The sequence below is a fragment of the Semicossyphus pulcher genome, unplaced genomic scaffold, assembly GCF_022749685.1.
Source record: "Semicossyphus pulcher isolate SPU_LCO1_2020_fin unplaced genomic scaffold, fSemPul1.0.p SCAF_11, whole genome shotgun sequence".
Taxonomy (NCBI): domain Eukaryota; kingdom Metazoa; phylum Chordata; class Actinopteri; order Labriformes; family Labridae; genus Semicossyphus; species Semicossyphus pulcher.
In genome coordinates, this window is record NW_027211615.1 from 29,332,197 (window position 1) to 29,351,718 (window position 19,522).

Sequence of the window (19,522 nt, forward strand, 5' to 3'; positions counted from 1 at the left end):
TAGTTATACTTCCAGCTCAGTGTGAGCTTTGCACCCTCACTTAAGACAGAACTGAGCTGGTGCTTCTGTCTGCTGGACACTACAGAGATCCACGTTACATTTTGCTGCTACAACAATTAATTCTGAAGAAGTCACGATAATCCTAGAGTCCACTGGAGGAGGTGAGATCAGGTTTGGAATGCAGGACTTGTACATGGAGAGGAGTATTTTCATGGTGTGGTAGTCCTTCCACTCATTTTCAGGGTCAATCACATCCAGTGAGATTTAATGCATAAATAATTCATCACACTTCATTTCGCCCTCATGACGTCCACTCCACGCGTCACATCCACTCATTGTGCTGCTCCAGCAGGTTCTCTATCGATCACATGCTGAGTCACAAAGGAAAGTCTCCTCATTCTCCACCCGAGCTCCTCCTGACCTTCACCTGCTCGCCTGCAGGCTCTGACTGACGGAGGGACGGTGTGGGCTGAGATGAGATTCCTGAGGAAGGTGGAGAGCTCGCTGTCAGTCAGAGGGGAGAGGGGCAAAGAGATAAAGCAGCCCTCCCCTTCTGACTCACCTTTACCTGCCTCTCTGCTTCCTGGATGGGCGGAGCTTAAGAGCTTCTGTGATAACAAGTTAGCTTGCTGGCTGCATGCTCAGTCTTCTTTTTTCTTCTTCTGTGGTGGATGTTTCTGTTCCCTTTACGATGTCTCTGAACCTTCTCGTTAACATCTCACAGCCCGCAAAGCGCCGTGTTTGTGTATGAAAAATAAAATGTGTTGAAATTACGTCTTTGTGTAGATCGGATTTCACCCACAGCTGCCGCTACCATCATCACTTTCGTCGCCCTTTTAACACTAAAATGAACAAATTAGAAAACTCATCTATTTTGTGACAGGTTGAGGATGTCACCACATTTTAGCCGGTTGAAAATCGGTCTTGGACGTTCAGACCTATCTCTCTTCTGAATCGAATGCACTAGCTAGCCAGATCAGGAGCTTTAGGACAGCAGGCCTACCACTTTTGTCCACAGTGGGCGCCAAAGTTAAAATTTTACTTTCTTACATCAACTTCCTTTTACTCATTAAATAATTAAGATACATTATTCAATTCAAGTAAAAGTCCCTCATTTAAACTCGTAATAAAATGACGTACAGACAAACTATGTGAAATAGTGAGTTAGTAATGAGTATTTTCTTTAAAAGTTGGAGAAGAAATGACTCCTTTGATGCATCCTTATATTAACACAGGCTTTCTGTTAAACGAGAGGCCATGATGACGTCACTGTGACGCCATCAGGGTTATGTCCTCATACTCGTATCTTCTCCAGCGCCACAGAGGAAATTATTATTACGGCAGTGTTACTGATGAGTGATGCCTCCTGTGACCACAGATGAGTTATGACGCTCGGAGCCCCGGGGCGCAGACACATAAAGGGAAAAGGTCTGACAGTGCAGCGAGAATATTTCATCTTTTCCACTTCATTTAAATCATATTATTTAAAAGATGTCCTGGAGATAAGTCAAGATACATACACCTTGAAACAGGAAATGTCTTGCATATTAAACTCGTAGGAAAGGACGCAAAAAAAGATTCAAACTTATGAGAATAATTTGAGTTTAAATAATGCAGCATCATTTTGAAGTGGATGTTTTGTATGTAAAAATGTAAAGAAGAAGAAAAGTAGCATGATAGAAAAACACTTGAGCACAAGTACCTCAACATTGGACTTCATAACATCACTCTATTTCCAGTAACTTTCCACCCACTGTCTAAAACATCATTTCACAGACCCTTGAATTGCCCCTACACCCACATTATGGATGTTAATTAAGAGGAATAGCATCGTAATTTGGCCTGCAGACAAAAATGATGGATGAATAAATAAAATAAATAAATAAAAACCATTGAATAGTGGGGAGTTTCCTGACATCAGATCCAAGAGAGGGCCGCCTGTTGCTGCAGATAATGAGCCAGTGATTCTGTCGGGCTCGTCGAAACAGTCAGACGTGTTTCGACAACAGCGCTCGTACAATTTCTGAGGACGCTTGAAAATGTCATTCAGGAAACTTTCAAAAGGTTAACAATCACAGTATGCAAATCCTGACAATCTGCAGTGAATTAGAGCAGCATTAGTTTAACTCAGGGAGAGGAACACTAACAGAAATGACTTTTTCAGACACTCGTGCCTGAGGAAACAACAATGAAACATCTTTATGATGCTCCAGCAGTGTATTGCCCTTTATAATGAGTTCATTGTGAACTTAGGGTACCTGATTGGGTGTTTACTCTTTATGGCAGTGGTACCCTACCGTTCGTGTCTGACCTCGAACCCTCAGATCCGACCGGATTACCTCATTTACCTTCAACACCAATAACAGAAATTCATATCAACTGATTTGGATATAGTGTAAAACTACAGTGCAAAAAAACATATATCATAACATTATTTTCATACAAATGAAATTTAATATTAAGTTAGGTTTGGTCCAGTGTGCATTACTTTTACTGCCACAGAAGTTAGGTGTATCGATGACTTATCCATTACTTTAGGCTATCTGTTTTAACCAGATGTTTATTAGTTTTAGCTCATTTTTTAAACTGTTAATCTGAAGGCTAACGCTTAGCCTAACAATCCATTACTTTAAGCTAACTAATCTATCCCTATATCCTGTATTTTAACCTAGCTATTTTAACCACATTTTTAATGGTTTTAGCTAATTCTTTCATGTTTATCCCTAACGCTTAGCCTAACATATACTTTTTAAACCATAGACTATGTCCATCATACTACTTTTTTCACTTTTAGCTACTTCACCTGTGTTTCTATTACTTTTAGTCAACCTTTTTAACCATATATTAATGTTATCTTACTGTGACTGTACAATATACATTACTTCTAGCCAGTATTTTAACCATATAACCATTTCTTTTAGCTAGCCTAACTATTTTAGCATTCATTTTCATATTCATATTTTTCCCTCTTTTTAGTAAATCCATATTGAGAAATTATCACAAAGGGTAGTACACTATTGACAGCAACAATTATTAATTGAAACTAATGCAAACCATTATTTTATAAATAATGATGTTTCCTGTTTTGAAAAAAATGAATAAAAACGTTTTTTTATAAATGTGTTTAAAACATTTCAGACTGTGATCTTTTATATTTCTGCTGAAATATAACAGAATTAATTTCGAACGAATTTAATTTTGAACAGGATCATATTCTTACAGATGTAACATCTGAACATGGCCGTCACCGATTTGACGGGTCACCATTTTCTGTGTTACACCTGTTCGACCCTGACGCTACATTAGCACTTGAGAGTTACTGTTACATTAATGAGGAAGATGTAGTGAACACGCACCGAGCAATGGAAAATCAACAAGACAATTTGAAAGGTAATGTATTAATTTGACACTGAATATTCACGATTTGAAGTGGCAATGTAAAGTTAACTCGTTAAATATACAGAACGATAAATAATTGTCGCGTAGCCAAAACGTTTTTTTGTTAGCTAACGTTAGCCGTGTACAACGGTTACTAAAGTTAGCTAACGTTATGGTTTACCTCACTTTAAAGCAAAGCTAAATGAGTTCTTATTTAGCCGCAGCACCGCAGTTAAAGACAGATTTGGATGAAGGCTTCACGATTTTATTCATCGTGCTATAAACAACTGAAATGTATTTACTCTGGTGAAGCCATCTAAGCTAGCATTGCTAGCAAGTTTGTAAGTTAGCCTAAAATTATATCGGTGTTGTAACAAAACTTAGATTTCAGTCACATATTGGGGAAAATACTTCTCTTAAAAGAGTAGCCTAACTAAAAAAGTTGGACAGTGACATATCAAGACAATAATTCATAAGACATTAAAAAGCCAGCTAGTGGAAATTTGGTTTTAGCTTAAATAAACATAACTGTCCGGATCAAAAATATGTCCTTCTAATGGACTAGCTTAGCATTTTAAATCTGCTTTGTACTGTTTGTAGTTCAGTTATTTTGGTTGCTGTTTGCTAAGCTTTAACATATGTAAGATTTGGCTTCTTAATTCTATTTCAAAGAGTATTTTGTTGGCACAACGTTATAGAAAAGTGTTCTGGTCTCAGGTGAATTCTGACTTATAACTGAAGATAAATACACCTCCCACATCCCACAGACTGCAGGAATTATCATTAATGAGCCAAAATTGAAGGAATTAAATATTTTTAAGCCCACTCTAATAGCCTGCTGCAATCAATAATGATTAATTAAATTCTGTTATGAGAATATTAGCCAGCTTGCAGCTAAATAAACACAAAGTTGGGGCTGCAACTCATTTGATCTTGAATAAATGTTGGAAAATAGCATAAATTTGAAGTTAAGTTAACTGTTGAGAAACAATTCAATTCTGGAAATCAGGATCTGTTGGCCTGGACATCTCTGCAGCACTTCAGTATAACGCTTTTTTGTTGCAGCTTCTCGTATATGAATGTTACACTCTGCCTACTTGCTATTTTATTAGATTGTTCAGTCCAAAGGGAAAACAACTGAGTAGCTGTAATTAAAGGATTTTGGCCGTGTGCATAGAAAGTTACTAAACAATTGATTAATTCTCAAAATTAGGGACAATTAAATTCTGTTTATTGACATGTTGAGTAATGCCAAGGTTTGGTTTCAGCTAGCCAGTAAGCGAAACACAATAAGAATTTTTAAGGGCTTAAAGTGGGATTTTTCAACATGTATTTTCTGGTATCACTATGTTGTTTACGACAAACTTTTTCTGATTGACTCCCTTAAAATCTGTTTTAGGAGAGCATCAGGCGGCGTGGTTTCTCCTGAGAGCCAGACTCGCCCTGGCAACAGCGATAATAAAGAACAGGCCCCCGGGTAAGAGTGGCAGAGAGCATGCTGAGGCTTTAGGCTGCGAGCTGAGGAGTCGGGATGAAAGCTGGAAGAAAAAAGCCCAGGAGCTGCAGCAGGAGATGCTGAGGCTGCGGCAGGAATCACTGATCACCAGAGTGACGTCCAACACAAAGAGCAGCACAGAGGCTGCAGGTAGGCCTCTACTTTACATGTGTGTGGGGAACGTGTGGGGGAGGAGGTTATCAGATCCTTTAGTTAAAGTTCTTATAGCACATTAAAAATAGTCTGTTATGAGTAACACATTTTTCTATAAGCTGGAGCAAAGAAATGTGTTTGCATGACTTAGATCATTATCAAAATAAAAGCTGTCTACTTTCAGCCAGTTTACTTAGTGATTAACTCTGGTGCACACGCTGTTGAGTAATCTAAGTTTGTAACCAAACTGCCGAACTCAATTTCAATCCAATCAAAATAAAAATCTCAATTTGCCCTGTTGGGGACGCTACTTTAAAAGGCTTGCTTTGTATCACTGTAACAGGAACAACTAAAGCAAAGCTAACCATAGGATAAATTGAGCGTGGTTAGCTAAAGTTATGTTAAAAAAACGAATTCAAAATTGTTCGTTAAAACTAATAAATTAAATTGACGTGGTGCATGCAGTATGAAATTACAGCCAGGATATCATATGCCAGTAATAAATTCCACTTAATAGTTGATTGCAGAAAGGACCCGCTGTTCTTTTGCTTAAATATGTCCATGCGATTCTTCCCCAGGCTGAGGTTTTGGAGGTTTATCTATGATGACAGTGTCGCTGTGTTTTGCATCATCTGCAGAACACAAAGGTCAAGTGTGGGGTGGTGGCTGCCTGATGAATGCAAACCTTCACAGAGAAAGAAAGAGAGAAAGAAAGAGCAGATGTGCTGGTCAAGGGGCTTCAATTACAGTAGAGGAGCAATGTTAAAATAAAAGATGAATAATTCTTTCCTTTTGTGGCTCAAAACAGTTTGTAGTTTCAGGAGTTAGCTGCACAAAAATTTCCAAAAATAAATATTTAAACAACTTAAATTCCTCTGCAAATATGGATGTAGTTGAACTACCAGCGAGCGACTGCAAATGTTATGTTAAAAGCTAATTTATTACATGTAGTTTACTAATCCTCAATACTGGTATGTTGTAAAGTAACTGTTTAAAAAAACTGTCAGATTAAATAGTAAATTAATTTCCCTCTGAATTGTTTTGTGGTCAACGAAGAAGTTGCATTATCAAAGAAGATCCCCAATAAGTACCTCAAGTTTGTTTACTTCGGAGCAGAACATGAGTAAATGTTCTCGGTGATATTCGACCACAAAATAAGAAGAATAATTGTGGCAGCAAGAGCACTTCTGATTGTACTCCGAGTCAGACTGGTTGGGGATAACTTTGGTATTTATCATAGAAATGTCTGTTTCACCCTTGAGAAGTCAAAGTTCTGCAGAATAATTCATGCAGTGACTTGCTCTGTGGCTCTGTGGCTGTTTGTAACAGGCAGGAAGGTGAGCTGCTGTTAAAACAGTGCAGACAGTTCATAAAGATACAGCAGCACACAGTGTGCCTTTGCTGATGCCTTTAGTGTGAGGAGAGGATATCTCAAGGACAGGAACATCCTGACACGAGTCCTCAGAGGAGCTCAGGCACCGAGCGGACCCTCCTGATGTTATCTCACGCTGCTAATGATCACGTACGTGCTGCTCGTCATGGTGAGCTGTTTTATCACCACTGAGCTTCCTCCTTTTGACCTGGACACTGTGGAGTCTGCAGTCAGGAGACTAACTGTCTCCAACAGGAGGGGTGGAAATGACATTTCATGGCTCTATTTCATCATAAAACACCCCAAAAATATATGTAAACAAACAAAGTCAATAGACTGTATTCACAATGAATTAGCTGAATTAGCTAGCTACACATGTGCACTGACACAGCTGTGTTTACCTTCTGCTGGTACGCAGCGACCTGCCAAGAAGGAGGAGAGGAACAGACACAGAGCTTCAGGGAGTTTCTGTTTCTGTGGAGACAAAAGAAGAAGAGAAATACGGTGATTTATTTTCAGGAACCGATTACTTTTTAAAAACAAGTATGTGGTACTCGCTCGCGGTATGGCTTATGTGTTACCCCAACACTGACATTCACTAAAACATTTGACAAAGCTTGTGCATTGACTCAAAATAAATGGATGGGGGCTATAAAACGTCAGTTATCCTAAAAATAACGTGCATAATAACTAGTTCCAACTGTCTATATCTCTTGTATTAAGATGTCCCTCTTTTAACGATTGTTCCTCCTTCTATTCATCAGTGAAGACCTCGCTTCTGCCTCCTTCTTGCCAAATTTTCGACTGGTTTAAATTATGTTGTCATTTATTTCCCAGAATAGCCGCCACAGTTTCCCAGTAGGGTAACGACTCTCTCCACTCTGTATAAAATCACACACGGTGATAAACAGTGAAGTCTTTATTTCAGCAAGGAAAACACTCGTCCTCCTAAATCTAAAACCTGGAGGGCCGAGGGGAGACGTTCAGGAGCACAGCCTGAGAAAATAATAACCGAGGTCCATCTGTTCGTAGAGTTATGAGCTACAGCCTCTGTTATTTTGATTTGAGGAGCCCACTGAGGGGTTTCAGGGACTTAAAATACAGCACAGGATCGTGTTTTTTTCTAAAAGGGGATAAAACCTTCTTACCATCACACATGCCTGCCCGAGAAGTATATTTACTCCCGTACTAAGACGCATATGTGTGGGAAAATACCAGAAACATGTCAGATTCACCCCTTCTGTACTCTACCTCAGTGTTTTCTGTTTAATATTCTTCCTTTTTATTCAGCTGCAAAAACAAATTATAACGAAAGTATAATTTAGCACAATTTCCCTCCACAATAAGACGTTAATGTTTTTGCTTATAATTTGTATGAAAATAAAAAATATTACTTTTGATGAGACAAGTTTGAAGGGTGATTAAAAAATTCCCCCGACTGATTACAACAAGGATCCTATTGGACATGTTTCACTGTAATTATGTGCTTCGATCAGCCATAATTATATGCTTATCATTATGAATAATCGCTCGCATGTTATTGGGTTTCTGCTCTCCTGCCGATATGCAATGTGTTTTTTCAGCTTGCCACTAATACTCTGGTGTCCTTGAGTCCCAGAGCCCCTTAATGAAGGGGGTCTTCTCTGACCTTCACTTCCACTGTGAGCTTTAATTATTCTGTCTTTTGTTCGAGCAACATGTTGAATTAATTCATAAAGAATTGTCAGGGGTCCAGGATTTGACATATCAGTGAAGAAGACCCCAAAGTCCGCTTGCATTTTACAAACCAAGTCTCAAAATGAACCTCTGTTCATGCTCAGTGTTTTTACTGGAAGCTGAATCATCTGCAGAGGCTGCTTTTTTTTATTTTTTTTATTTTTAGATTTTTTGGGCTTTTTACCTTTTTAATTGATCGGACAGCCGAAGATAGACAGGAAACATTGGGAGGACAGAGTGGGGGATAACATGCACCAAATGATCGGCAGACCGGGAGTCCAACCTGTGACTGTGGCCTCTGTATATGGGGCGCCTGCTCTACCAACTGAGCTAAACCAGCGCCCCAACAGAGTCTCCTTTTTCAAACCAAAGTAACAGAAAGGATTTTCACTTTAAGCTTATTCTTTCCCCATTCATGTCCTGACAGATGTCCTATTAACATGAATAAGGGAGGCAGAGACATTGTGCAGAAGGCGTTTGGAGGGTGGGCTCAACTGTTCGCTAAGAGACGGAGAGAGAATATACGACATGTTTGAGAAGACGAGGAAGTAAAACATTTATTGAATTAGGACCGTGCACATTAATCAACCTTTCAGTAACACATGTCAATGTTTATATGGCAGAATGAACACAGTAGCTAAAAAGTCCTACAGCAGGTACGGACCCACGCACAGCAAGCTGGTTAAAAGGCACGGCGGGCGTCAGAGGAGGACACAGATATTGTGCAGGAGTTCGTGCCTGGTTTGTTTTTAACCAATGTTTTTCTTAAAGGTTATGTATTTGTCACGCTCTCTGATATGTGCTGGTAATTTGTTCCAGGAATGTGTGCCTCGAATTGACACCATCATTTGACTTAGTTTGTTCTACGCCTACAGTCTCCTCTGCTTTATATTATTATTGTGTTTTGTCTGGATACACTCATGTAGTGGTGGGGGTGCAAACCCATTTAAAACTTTAGGAACAAGACAAATGTCCGTCAAAGTTAACTGTCAGTGTGTAAAATGTTAAACTTCCTTTCCTGTCCCAGATTTTGACTTCGTCTTGAAGAGAGACTTGATGGGTTTTAACGTGCTCACTGTGTGATGTGACCAGGCTGTAAAGCAATATGTTATGTAAGAAAATATCATCGCATGCATATAAGCTTTTGCTGACAGGGAGAAAAAGTCTCTCGGAAAATTGCCAAAACTTTGTCCTTTCTATTGCTAAAGCATTGCAGTATATAAAAGCTGTGTTCTGGGATTTAAGTGGAAGTTATCCTAAAAATCTCCAATGTTTCAGATCGCTGACCAACTGTAGAAAAATGTATATATTATGTTATATGTATATGAACCTTAGATTAATTAGATATTTTAAAATTTTCAGAATTGGGGGATATCGTGGCTTTGGACCCAAATTGATTTGTGCTTATACATTTGATCATACATCTCATAGGTATACTTTTTCTGTGTTTCTGTGTACAATCTTTCAGGTCAGGACTCCATGGACGTTTCTCAGGATCTGTTTGGTCCAGGAAGTGTAGCGTGCAGTTCCGACCTCCAACCAGGCTGTGACTCAGAAACCCCTGAACTCAACCCGAGGGACCCCCAATCTGCCCTCACGTCTCCGCAGCCTCCTGTCCCCTCCGGTCATCAGTTGAGATCTGTGCTTCCTCATGTGCACTTCCTGCAGTCTCTGTGCGCCCTGCATCGTGTAGAGGGGAACAGCAGAGGCCTGGAGTCGCTCTGGTTCTGCTCCGATGGGGATGCAGGGTCAGTGTTGGTGGACTCTGTGTGCCAGCTCCTCGACTCAGTGCTGGCGTCATGCAGGGACCCCCCTCCGCTGGGACCCGCTGACCTTGTCCTGCAGGGCTGCCAGGTTGCAGCCCGAGCGATGGACCTGCTCTGCTCCCGGAGGCTGCCGTCTGTGGAGTTCATGAGGCGTGTGGAGGAGTCACTGAGGGAGCTGACGGGGATGCTGCTGCACAGTAATCAGCTCAGCAGGGTGAGTGATGGGACCAGAGGGGAGGGGGTGTGTGCATTCACACAATAGTTCCTTATTAATTCACTACTGTGGCCTCCAACAGCAGAAATACACCCCGTCATTAGAGTGTTTAATTTGAGGGAGGAAGTGATCAGATGTATGAACATGCAAACAAACAGCTGCATCTGTCCCGACTTCCACTCATCGCTTTCTTACTCAAATGAGGGAAATCAGACGTCAATTAAAGCTGCCTGTTAATCGTGAAAAATACGCCATGATCTGAAAAACAAATCGAAAAGTTGTCTTTGTTTTTACACTGAATCAAACCACACCTGCATGTTGTTGCAATGTGGTAGCAAAGGAGGTGTTCTGTGTTGCACATTTGTGTCTAGTCTGACATACAACACGTGTCAGGCAGACACATAGCTGTCTAAACAACTATAACAGTCCTTTACCGTCCCTGTTATGTGGCCGCTGATCTCTTCCTCTGTTCAGAGCGTAAGGAGCCCCCGGAGCTAGTTGTCTTCCCAATCCATGACATCTTTAGTTGCGGTAGGTTAGCTGTCCTGCTGGCTCCCACCATTAACACAGGCATCCGCTCAGCTCTGTTACTTCCTCTGTTGCTAGCTTAAATGTGGAATAACTGCACCCCTGCACCCTAGCCTTTTATACCAGTTGACCAGATGGTAAACAAATTTAAACTTTATACTGAAGTTTATTTATGATTTTATGTTTTAAAAGCCATACTGACCTGTTTGAACGGCTACAGCTTCTGTACCTGCGTCTGTAAGCTAACGGCAGTCACTCAATTAATGTCCTGGCCTTACTTCTTTATCTATGGTTGTTCTTTTTCCTCATTGTGGTCTGTTCCTGCAGCCGAGTGCACCAGCTGGGCGTACGCCTGAGTGTAACGTTACGGCCGACCTAGAGCTGACCGTTACGACAGACTTTAAATCCCGCCCTGTGCACCAGTAAGACTTAAACCCTGTTTGTGTTGCACCCGCCCGTATCTTTGACGCCTAGGCTGTAACAGGCGTGAGTTTAGAAAGTCAGACTTAAATCCACGGTAAAGAAAACGGTAAAAGTAACGGTCACAAAACTTAAAAGAAAAACACAACAGCAGCGCGTCTTGTTTACAGGATGTTTAATGAAAGGGCATTAAAACGAGAGTCGTCCGTGATCGGACAGTGAGCTGATCGAAAGCTTTCGTTTTGACGGAGAAGTCCTTTGACTTTGAATTTATGGCTCTCCCCTCAGACGCGGCGCTGTCCCCGCCCTGCAGGTGCTGATTGCGCTCAGATTTTATGTCAGTAGGGCCTTTCAATACTCCAATCGAGACATGATAAATGTTCACTGGGCAACAGCATGCTTGATTATTGTTATTTATTGCAGCGGTGATCAATTTCCTTGTCGATAGGCCTATCTGTTGTTTGTGTTTGTGTTGTTGAAGATCTTTCCTTATTTCACTATTAGTAAAATGTATTTGTCTTTGGGTTGTGTTATCCATATCTTATGATGGGAGAAGTTAGCGAGTGGGGACGTGTGTTGCCTGGTAACAGTTACCGCTTTATGAGTGTTCACTTTGAATTCGAATCAAGAAGTCGGTCGTAGCGAAGCCCGACGTAAGAGAAAATACTAGTTTTTCTTTACTCCCAGCTGGTGCCCTCGGCCCCCGGTGTCTTCGATGTGGAACAGGAGTTAATTTATAAGACTATGATTCATCAAATTCATATGCAGGTGTATTTTCAACCTCATCAGACTGGCATCAGGATCCCAATGGGAAGTCCAACTTTCCATTTAAAGCTTGACAGGAAGAATACCTTAATAAAGACTCCAGATGTAGGCCCTAGTGGGTGGTGGTGTTGTAACAGAGATATTGAAAGGTGTTTCTGTTATTTTATATGATTTATGCTAATGGGGTGGAAAAATTATTAGGAACAGCTCTCAGTATAACTCAGCATGCAGAGACAAAGTTACAAAAACAGATGACCTCATGGCAGGGCTGTTATATTGCATCCTAAAGCTTTACAAGTCCTCCTAATGAAGTGGTTGAAACTCTAAATGACGTCCTTTTCATATCAAAGTCTTAGACAACTTCTGTAAACTTGACAAATGGCAATTACACAGATGCAACTCGCGATGCCATAAAGTGATCATTATTAGGTCTCCTCTGCTTAATCTCTGAAGTTTTATAGATTAAACACGTGAAACTCCTGAAGGATTAAGTCACCATGTTGGTCACAGTCACCTCGACTCTGTCGGGTAAAATGAGTCCTTTACAAACAGGTTTAAGGAGCTTACGTTCATTATTACCTTCGCCCAAAATATGTTTTAATACTACCTAATTTCCCATGAGCATCATTAAGGTTTCATAATGTTTTATTTTATCAAGGCACGGCAGGATTATTGGTGTTTGTGTAAAAATACGTGTTGACTCAGTTTCATGAATTCGTTTTCATTATGCTGAAATAGGCCAAATATATTTCAGCATAAATATAATATTGATTAAAAAGCAGCTGCAAATGCGATGAAAAATCTTCTCTCCAATTAATGGTTTATTCTATAAAATTAATTTGGTGAAGCTGGAATGAGAGCGTATATGAGGATGTTGCTCAGCAGGTCTGTCAGGCACAAAGAGTACCAAATAAACACATTCTGCTTTGTTCTCAAAGTTCAGTTTCTTCAGTTTGTTCACGCTTTCAAACCAAACCAAACTGGGTGCATGGTTACAGTGCTTTTAGGGCTTGTCCAATCCCTCTTCTGCTATTTAAACGGCGCGTAATCTGCGTGCAAAGATATGCCGAGGTGCAAACGGGACGTCTTATATGTCTTGATCATTGATTGGTGTGTTTTATAAGTGTGTTATCCCCCATTCCCTCTTAAAGCGTGGGGGGCCTGAGCCTGGTGCAGCTGTTTATATGACAGATTTGGAGGACCAGGCTCGGGTTGGACTGGGCGCATTTACCGTCTCCTTCCATTGTGTCCGTGCCCATGCAGAGCACACACAGGACACTCTATGATGTATCATGATGCACGTATTGCAGTTATAGCCGGTGTTGCTGAAACCTCACATGTGTCACCCCGTGATGGGATAGTTCTGTTTTCTGAAACGGGGTTGCATGTGGCACTAATTGATAGTGGTGTGTACCTACAGTAGATGGTGATCAGTGAGGATCTATTTGTGGAAACAGAAGCTAAGCCAATCAAAAAGCAGAACCGATCTGTGTGTTAGAAACTTTAAATGCCCCCTCAGAGGCAAGTTGTCTCTCAGCCTTACAGGACGAGTTCCTCAGAGGCAGACAACCAATCACAATCATGTAGAGTCATTTGAAAGAGCTTCAACACCATTACTGCTACTCAACATGGTGTCATTGTGGAGGGAAAGTGTTTCATTATTGTGTTGGAATCAGTGCTTTATCATTTTAAGTGGGTATGCAGTATTCATACATTTAAATGTGATGAATAATGTTGGACAGGAATGTTCTCTCAAAGCCAACCCTTATTTTGGCGGGGTGGGGTATTGCCTCGCTAAGAGAGAAAAGGTTGGCAGTACATTTTTATTTACATATTTATGCTATGTTCTCCACTGCTTGTGTAATAGACACCGGGCAGTCTGTATTAATATATGTGGGCACCATTGCTGGTGGGACTGGTAGCTGTGTTTGAGGCCTTTAATTTACCTCTCGGTAACGTGTGTCTTTGCATGTATTGGAGCGAGCAGGCACCAGAGAGAGAATGGTGTCAGCCTTGGGCTAAAGTTTTTGGCCCATGCAAGGTTTGAGTTGGATTTCTAACAAGTTTAATCACCTGGCCCGTTTGTTTTGGGGAGGAGGAGACCTCTGTGAATCAGGAACATCTTGAGACCTGGTTTGCAAAGTTTACCCTGCTCTGTCTTCTGCATTTCTCTGTGTACGTGGCAGCTGAAAAACAATAGGGCAGGTGTTTGACTGACTAACTCTGCAATGACTCGGGGTCTCCTCAGCAGATGGTTTGGATCATCTTGTTTCCAGGGGCAGCCCCACGAACACGGAGTGATGTGAATTTTATTTTCAAAGAAGCACCAGCTTGTCATCATTTAGCTGCGAGACATCACATTCAGCAGCATCCTTTCTACCTTCATACCACAATAAAGCAGCTCAGTCCTCTTATTTCCCTTGAAGTGACATTGAGAGTATTCCATTACAATAAAGAAAGCGTGCAGTATCCTGTGTTATTAGGTTTAGCCTTTATTCAAAGCTCACTGAGTCCTTAAAGGGTAAAATTGGCTCCCCGGAGGATCGTACGAGTCACTCCCCGCCTCACACATGAGACTGTCATGACAGGGCTCAGCAGCTGGGAAATGGAGATGAAAGTGAGCCCGAGCTGACAGCGATGGAGTCATCCCATCTGGCTCTCACTAAATGCTCAGAGAATGGCTGCGACAATGAATATGGCTGCAGGCAGTTTCCTCCTTACAGCAAACTCCCTCTCTCTGTTCTATGACTAATAGTGAAAAACTGGAGCGGCAAAGTGATGTTTAGCAGTTGTCAATGAAAACTGATGATTGTGGTGAGGCGGGTGTGAAATAATTAAGATGTAATGAGCCATTAACAGAGAACCAATCTGTCTGTGAGAAACTTTTAATGCCCCCTCAGAGGCAAGTTGTCTCACAGCCTTACAGGACGAGTTACTTAGAGGCAGACAACCAATCACCATAATGTAGAGCCATTTGAAAGAGCTAGAACGCCATTAGTACAACTCAATATGGTATCATAGTGGAGGAAAAGTGCTTAATTATTATGGTAGAATCAGCGCTTTATCATTTTAAGGGGATATGCAGTATTCAGATGTGGTGAATAAAACATTTGATCTGTTAAAGCTACGCTGGCTTCTTTTTCTCACTAACCAGCCCTTATTTTGGCGGGGTGGGACAATGTTTCAGGGCCTCTAAGACCTGTTGAATTATTCTGCAATGTTTGGGAAGAGAAGTTTACGAAACTCTTCTTCAGAATATAAAACAAAGGGACGACTTGTTTGGTCCAGCGAGGTGGAAAATTGGCTTTACCTCCCCATGTTAAGATATGGGCGCTAAAGCCACTCAGAAAAACATATCACCAATGGAAAAATGGGAACCATAAGATACAGAAATGGCTGTAGGGGAAGGACAAAACAGAAGACATTAAAACACAGGGTGGTGTTGGGAGTTTAGGATGCTGATTGTACTAAAACCTTCTTATCCTCTGGTGAGCTTCAGTGAGCAGACAAGCTTCTACAGATTAAAAGTGTGTAGTTATTTATGTGTGCTTTTGTTTCCTGATACCGAAACAGTCCAATACTCTTGTCCTCTTTCCCCAAATGTAAAATCAATATGCCTCAATGTTTGGATCTTATTGGAAACAGTTTAATGTAAGGTAACACGAGGCCAGGGATGCTAAAGAGTCTTCAGCCTGCAGTTAGACTGGGCAATAACAAACTTTATTTTCAATAACAATGTTGTCTTCCAATGATTATTATAACAAGAAAATCGATATGAGATGTTTATTCTGTTTTATTGTTGTTTTGTTTTGTGACATAGACTCAGGGCTCCCAGCAGCTCCTGCCTGTAAAAGTAAAACTTCTGCTGCATTCACGTGGATACAGGAAGAAGGCAGATGGCCAACACTTTGTGGAAGGCACTGGACAAACAAACAAACACAGAGTAGCAGGATAGGAAGATTTTTAGCTGCTTGTTGTCTAGATCTTATGTATTCTCATCGTGTGAGGGAGCTACGAGACATCCAATTGGAAATGCCATCACAGGGCGGCAAAGAGTTACAATATTTCACTTTGGATTGTCTGCTTGTCTCACCTTATTTTACCATCCTTCTGCCCTCCACAACGATGGTACCTGGTTTGCCTTCAACCGACTGCTTGAATTCATGTGAATGCAGCATCACTCACTGACAGGCTGTGGCATGCTGTGCCCAGCACAAATCAAGTTTACAGGGTACTCGAGTAGATAATCCCGAACTCTACGTTGACCAGCCAGGGCTTATTGTGGGGCTGCTGGGTTGGAAACACAGCAGTGATGGTTAGAAAGCTAACCAGTGCAACTGTTGCTCCATCCTTCGAAAGGATGTATTTGAAGGCCGATTGCGTTGGGCTGTCCCGTTTTGAAGGCTCCTTCTGATGTGGCCGATAAATGCGTCCTCCTATTCCCTGGCCACAAAGGATCCACGGGGTACATCCTTCTTAGAGACACAGCTAAGACTGTATAAAAACATGGATGACATGACAGCTCCCCAAAAGTGAAGCCCCCTGCTGACTGGCTGCAGTATAGGTCATAAAGCCCGCCTCCTCCATGTTAACAGATGGGACATGAGTCAAACTATAAAATCAAAATACACATGACGTGAAAAAAACTGATTCTTGTGACTCTAATTAGGGATGCACGATATTGGATTTTTTGCCGATATCCGATATGCTGATATTTTACAACTCATTTAGCCAATTACCGATACCTATACCGATATTTTTTTTCCCGCACACCTAATTGCAGAGATCATCAACTCTCTCCTGTATTGGAATTAGCGTGCAGTATAATGGTGATACTCTTATCACATTTGTTACAACGGTCGGGGTGACGGGTCTCGAGATTATTAATCAAGTTTGTAGTGTTGAAAGACTTTGCCTCGGCTCCTCCTCGCATCACCGAAGCTGAGCAGTCATTGCAAACAGCAGTTTTGCTGTCTATTTCGGACACTTTGAAAAACTTCCACACCACGGACATTTTGGCTTCAAACTCTCTCATGCTGCAGGTAGAAAGAAGAGACGTCATCACGCTGTGCTGTGCAGGTCTTCTTCGTGCTTGGGACACTGCGCCAAGGTCGGGCATTTAGTCAAGTAAGCAGCAGCCCATTATTTTATCGGTTAATTATATCGGCGGATATCGGCGTGTTGGCCGATATCCGATAACGTGCCGATAAAATCGTGCATCCCTAACTCAAATGAGAAAAATGAGCCTCATTCACGTAGCCGCCAACATGTGCTTGTCTGCCCCCTTGATGCTTTCCATCCAACCTGACGTGAACAAGGCGTTCCTCCAGGCTCCTGACACTGTGAGCACCTGTAGTCCTGTGTGTTTTTGAAAAGCCATTAAATGTAATCATCTGTCGTCCTATAGAAACACTGACAGACTCCCATGAGATTGTGCAGCTAATTTATGCAGCCTGTTTTGGCTTTTCATCACAGCACCTTTCTGAGTGAGCTCTGTGTTTGGAGCGAGATTACACCGTTTAAAGTGAAATCCTCTCTTTGATACCTCTGTGGTTTGATATCGTAAATCTGTGATGTTCGATGCATGTGTAATTGATGTTTTTGATGTCCTCACTTTCCCTTAAGCCTGCCTCATGCTGGCATATTTAGTTTTTATTTCAGTTTCTCCCTGGATGTATTTAGACAAGGCCTCATGGAGGAGCGTGAACCTGTTACTGAGTCAAACGTGGGCCTGCAGAGGAGTAGCTTTTAAAATGTGCTCACTCAGCTGTGGGTGATGCGGGTCACTGATCTCAGCTGTGCCTGTTGCTCAAAATGCAACACCTCGCGGCTTCATCACATCTTGGTCTATTGACATCACTGTGCCGGGAGAGATTGGGTTCTCTGCCTTTTCTATTATGGATGCAACCTTTTCTGCCGGGGGAACTACAGTTTAAGATTTAAGCTCTGAGAAGCGGGTACTAATCTCTGTACTTGAAAAATGATGCCTTTCATCTTAAAATAATATTTTTGCACCAAACTGATGAGCTCCTGTCAAATCACTTTGTCTGTTTGGCTTCTTATCCTTTGGAACATAAAATAAATGCAGTATAAGTATAAAAACCGAAGGAACTGCACTGGTCGTAGTTTTATTTTGAAAAGATTCACTTTTGGATCAAACCATGAAACGCAAATGTAATGTTTTCATTCATATGGAACAGTTAGCTAGGCTAGCTAACGCTCTGCATTTGGATTAAGTAAATTAGGTAAAGAGGCTGCAGTGAATGTATTCCCGTTATCAGCTACACCTCGCCCTGGTGCTGGTTAATGCTGTAGCCACATGAATGGACCGTCCACGGAGCGGTTGTGCCGCAGAGTGTTTACTTGTAGCGGCTGCACACACGGCGTGAGGTTGTGTGTGTCGACAGGACGTAGGAGACTTAAGCCTTTGTTTACAAACGTTACTGTCACCAGACTTCTCACTCGCTGATTAAACCTACATTTAAACGCCGTTAGAAACAGCTTCTAGAACAGAAGCTTCTAGTTTATCTGATTTTAAATACAATATTTCTACATATGATGCATTGTTATGAATGAAGTCCCCACATACCCTCACAGATGTTGTCGGTAGTTTTTCTGACACGAGGCTCTGCAGGGAGGTCGTCTTGGACATGCTGGGGATAAAGATGTAAACTGCCTCCAACATTCGAGCCCCTGAAGTCCTAAAAATATCTATTTTTTATCTTGTTGCACACGATAACAACTTGTACCAGTGATTATCTTGTGGGCATGAGATAAAAAATGCAGCATGTTTCTGGACCTTGAAGGCATCATAACTTAACTCTCTGAAAGGGGCTCTAACGGCATGGTGAATACTTAAAGTTGAGGTGCTTTTATTGTCCTTGTGCACTTTTGTTCAAGTAGAACTTTGACTGCAGGACTTTTCCTGGTCGTAATGTCGTATTTTTAAACTATATCATTGTTAATTTTACTTAAAGGAGAGCATGTGACCGTATACAGGGGTTATTGGTCAGTGAACAGTGGTTATTCACACGTCAGTGCTCTGACTTTGACCTCAGAGCTTTATGATTTCCAGCACACGAAGCATTTTCTTTGTGCAGAAGAAAACCCTTCTGCAGTTTCTCAAAATGTAATTTCTCCTTAAATCGCTCAATAAGGACGTGGCAAACCACTTTGAAGGTCCGCGTTAATGAATTCTTTATATTTCTGACGTTCAGTGAACACACCATCACTCTGCCAGTCACACTGATTGTTCAGGACAATCCAGATATGGAGGAGGGGGTGGGGGGTCGGAGATGAAGGGCAGCGGTAATTATAATATTGGAAAGACTCCCGACAAGATCAAGCAGAGCCAGCAGAGAGAGACGACCGCTGGGACACGACTCTAAAACATTCTGACACCAGACTAATCTGTCAAACACGCTGCTCAAAAACAATTTCATATTCGGATTGGGACGAGATTGTTGGGATACACTGTCTTCATGAACCACTGAACCACTCTATTTCCTCACAGCTGACAATATGGAGGCACATTTTGATCTGATTTCACTTCAGCTGTTGGTCAATACATTTGCTTTCTGGCTAAAAGGAATATCCCTGCTATAGAACTGCTCTGCCAGCGCCTACAGGGGTGTTTCTGTTCCTGGGATCTCTAAGATAAGATAAGATAATCCTTACACAATCCTTGGTACAAGACAATATCGCAAGTAAGTAAA

General features: G+C 41.5%; 1 protein-coding gene across 1 annotated transcript in view; it reads left to right on the forward strand.

Annotated features, from left to right (window-relative positions):
• The first annotated feature begins 4,616 nt into the window (after positions 1-4,616).
• The window catches only part of mei4 (meiosis-specific, MEI4 homolog (S. cerevisiae)), a 64,524-nt gene continuing 49,618 nt past the window's right edge, over positions 4,617-19,522 (forward strand). The window contains exons 1-3 of the mRNA XM_069685349.1: positions 4,617-4,653; positions 4,778-5,023; positions 9,583-10,094. Of these exons, the coding sequence (XP_069541450.1) occupies positions 4,617-4,653; positions 4,778-5,023; positions 9,583-10,094 (795 nt within the window). The remainder of the gene's footprint in view (positions 4,654-4,777; positions 5,024-9,582; positions 10,095-19,522) is intronic.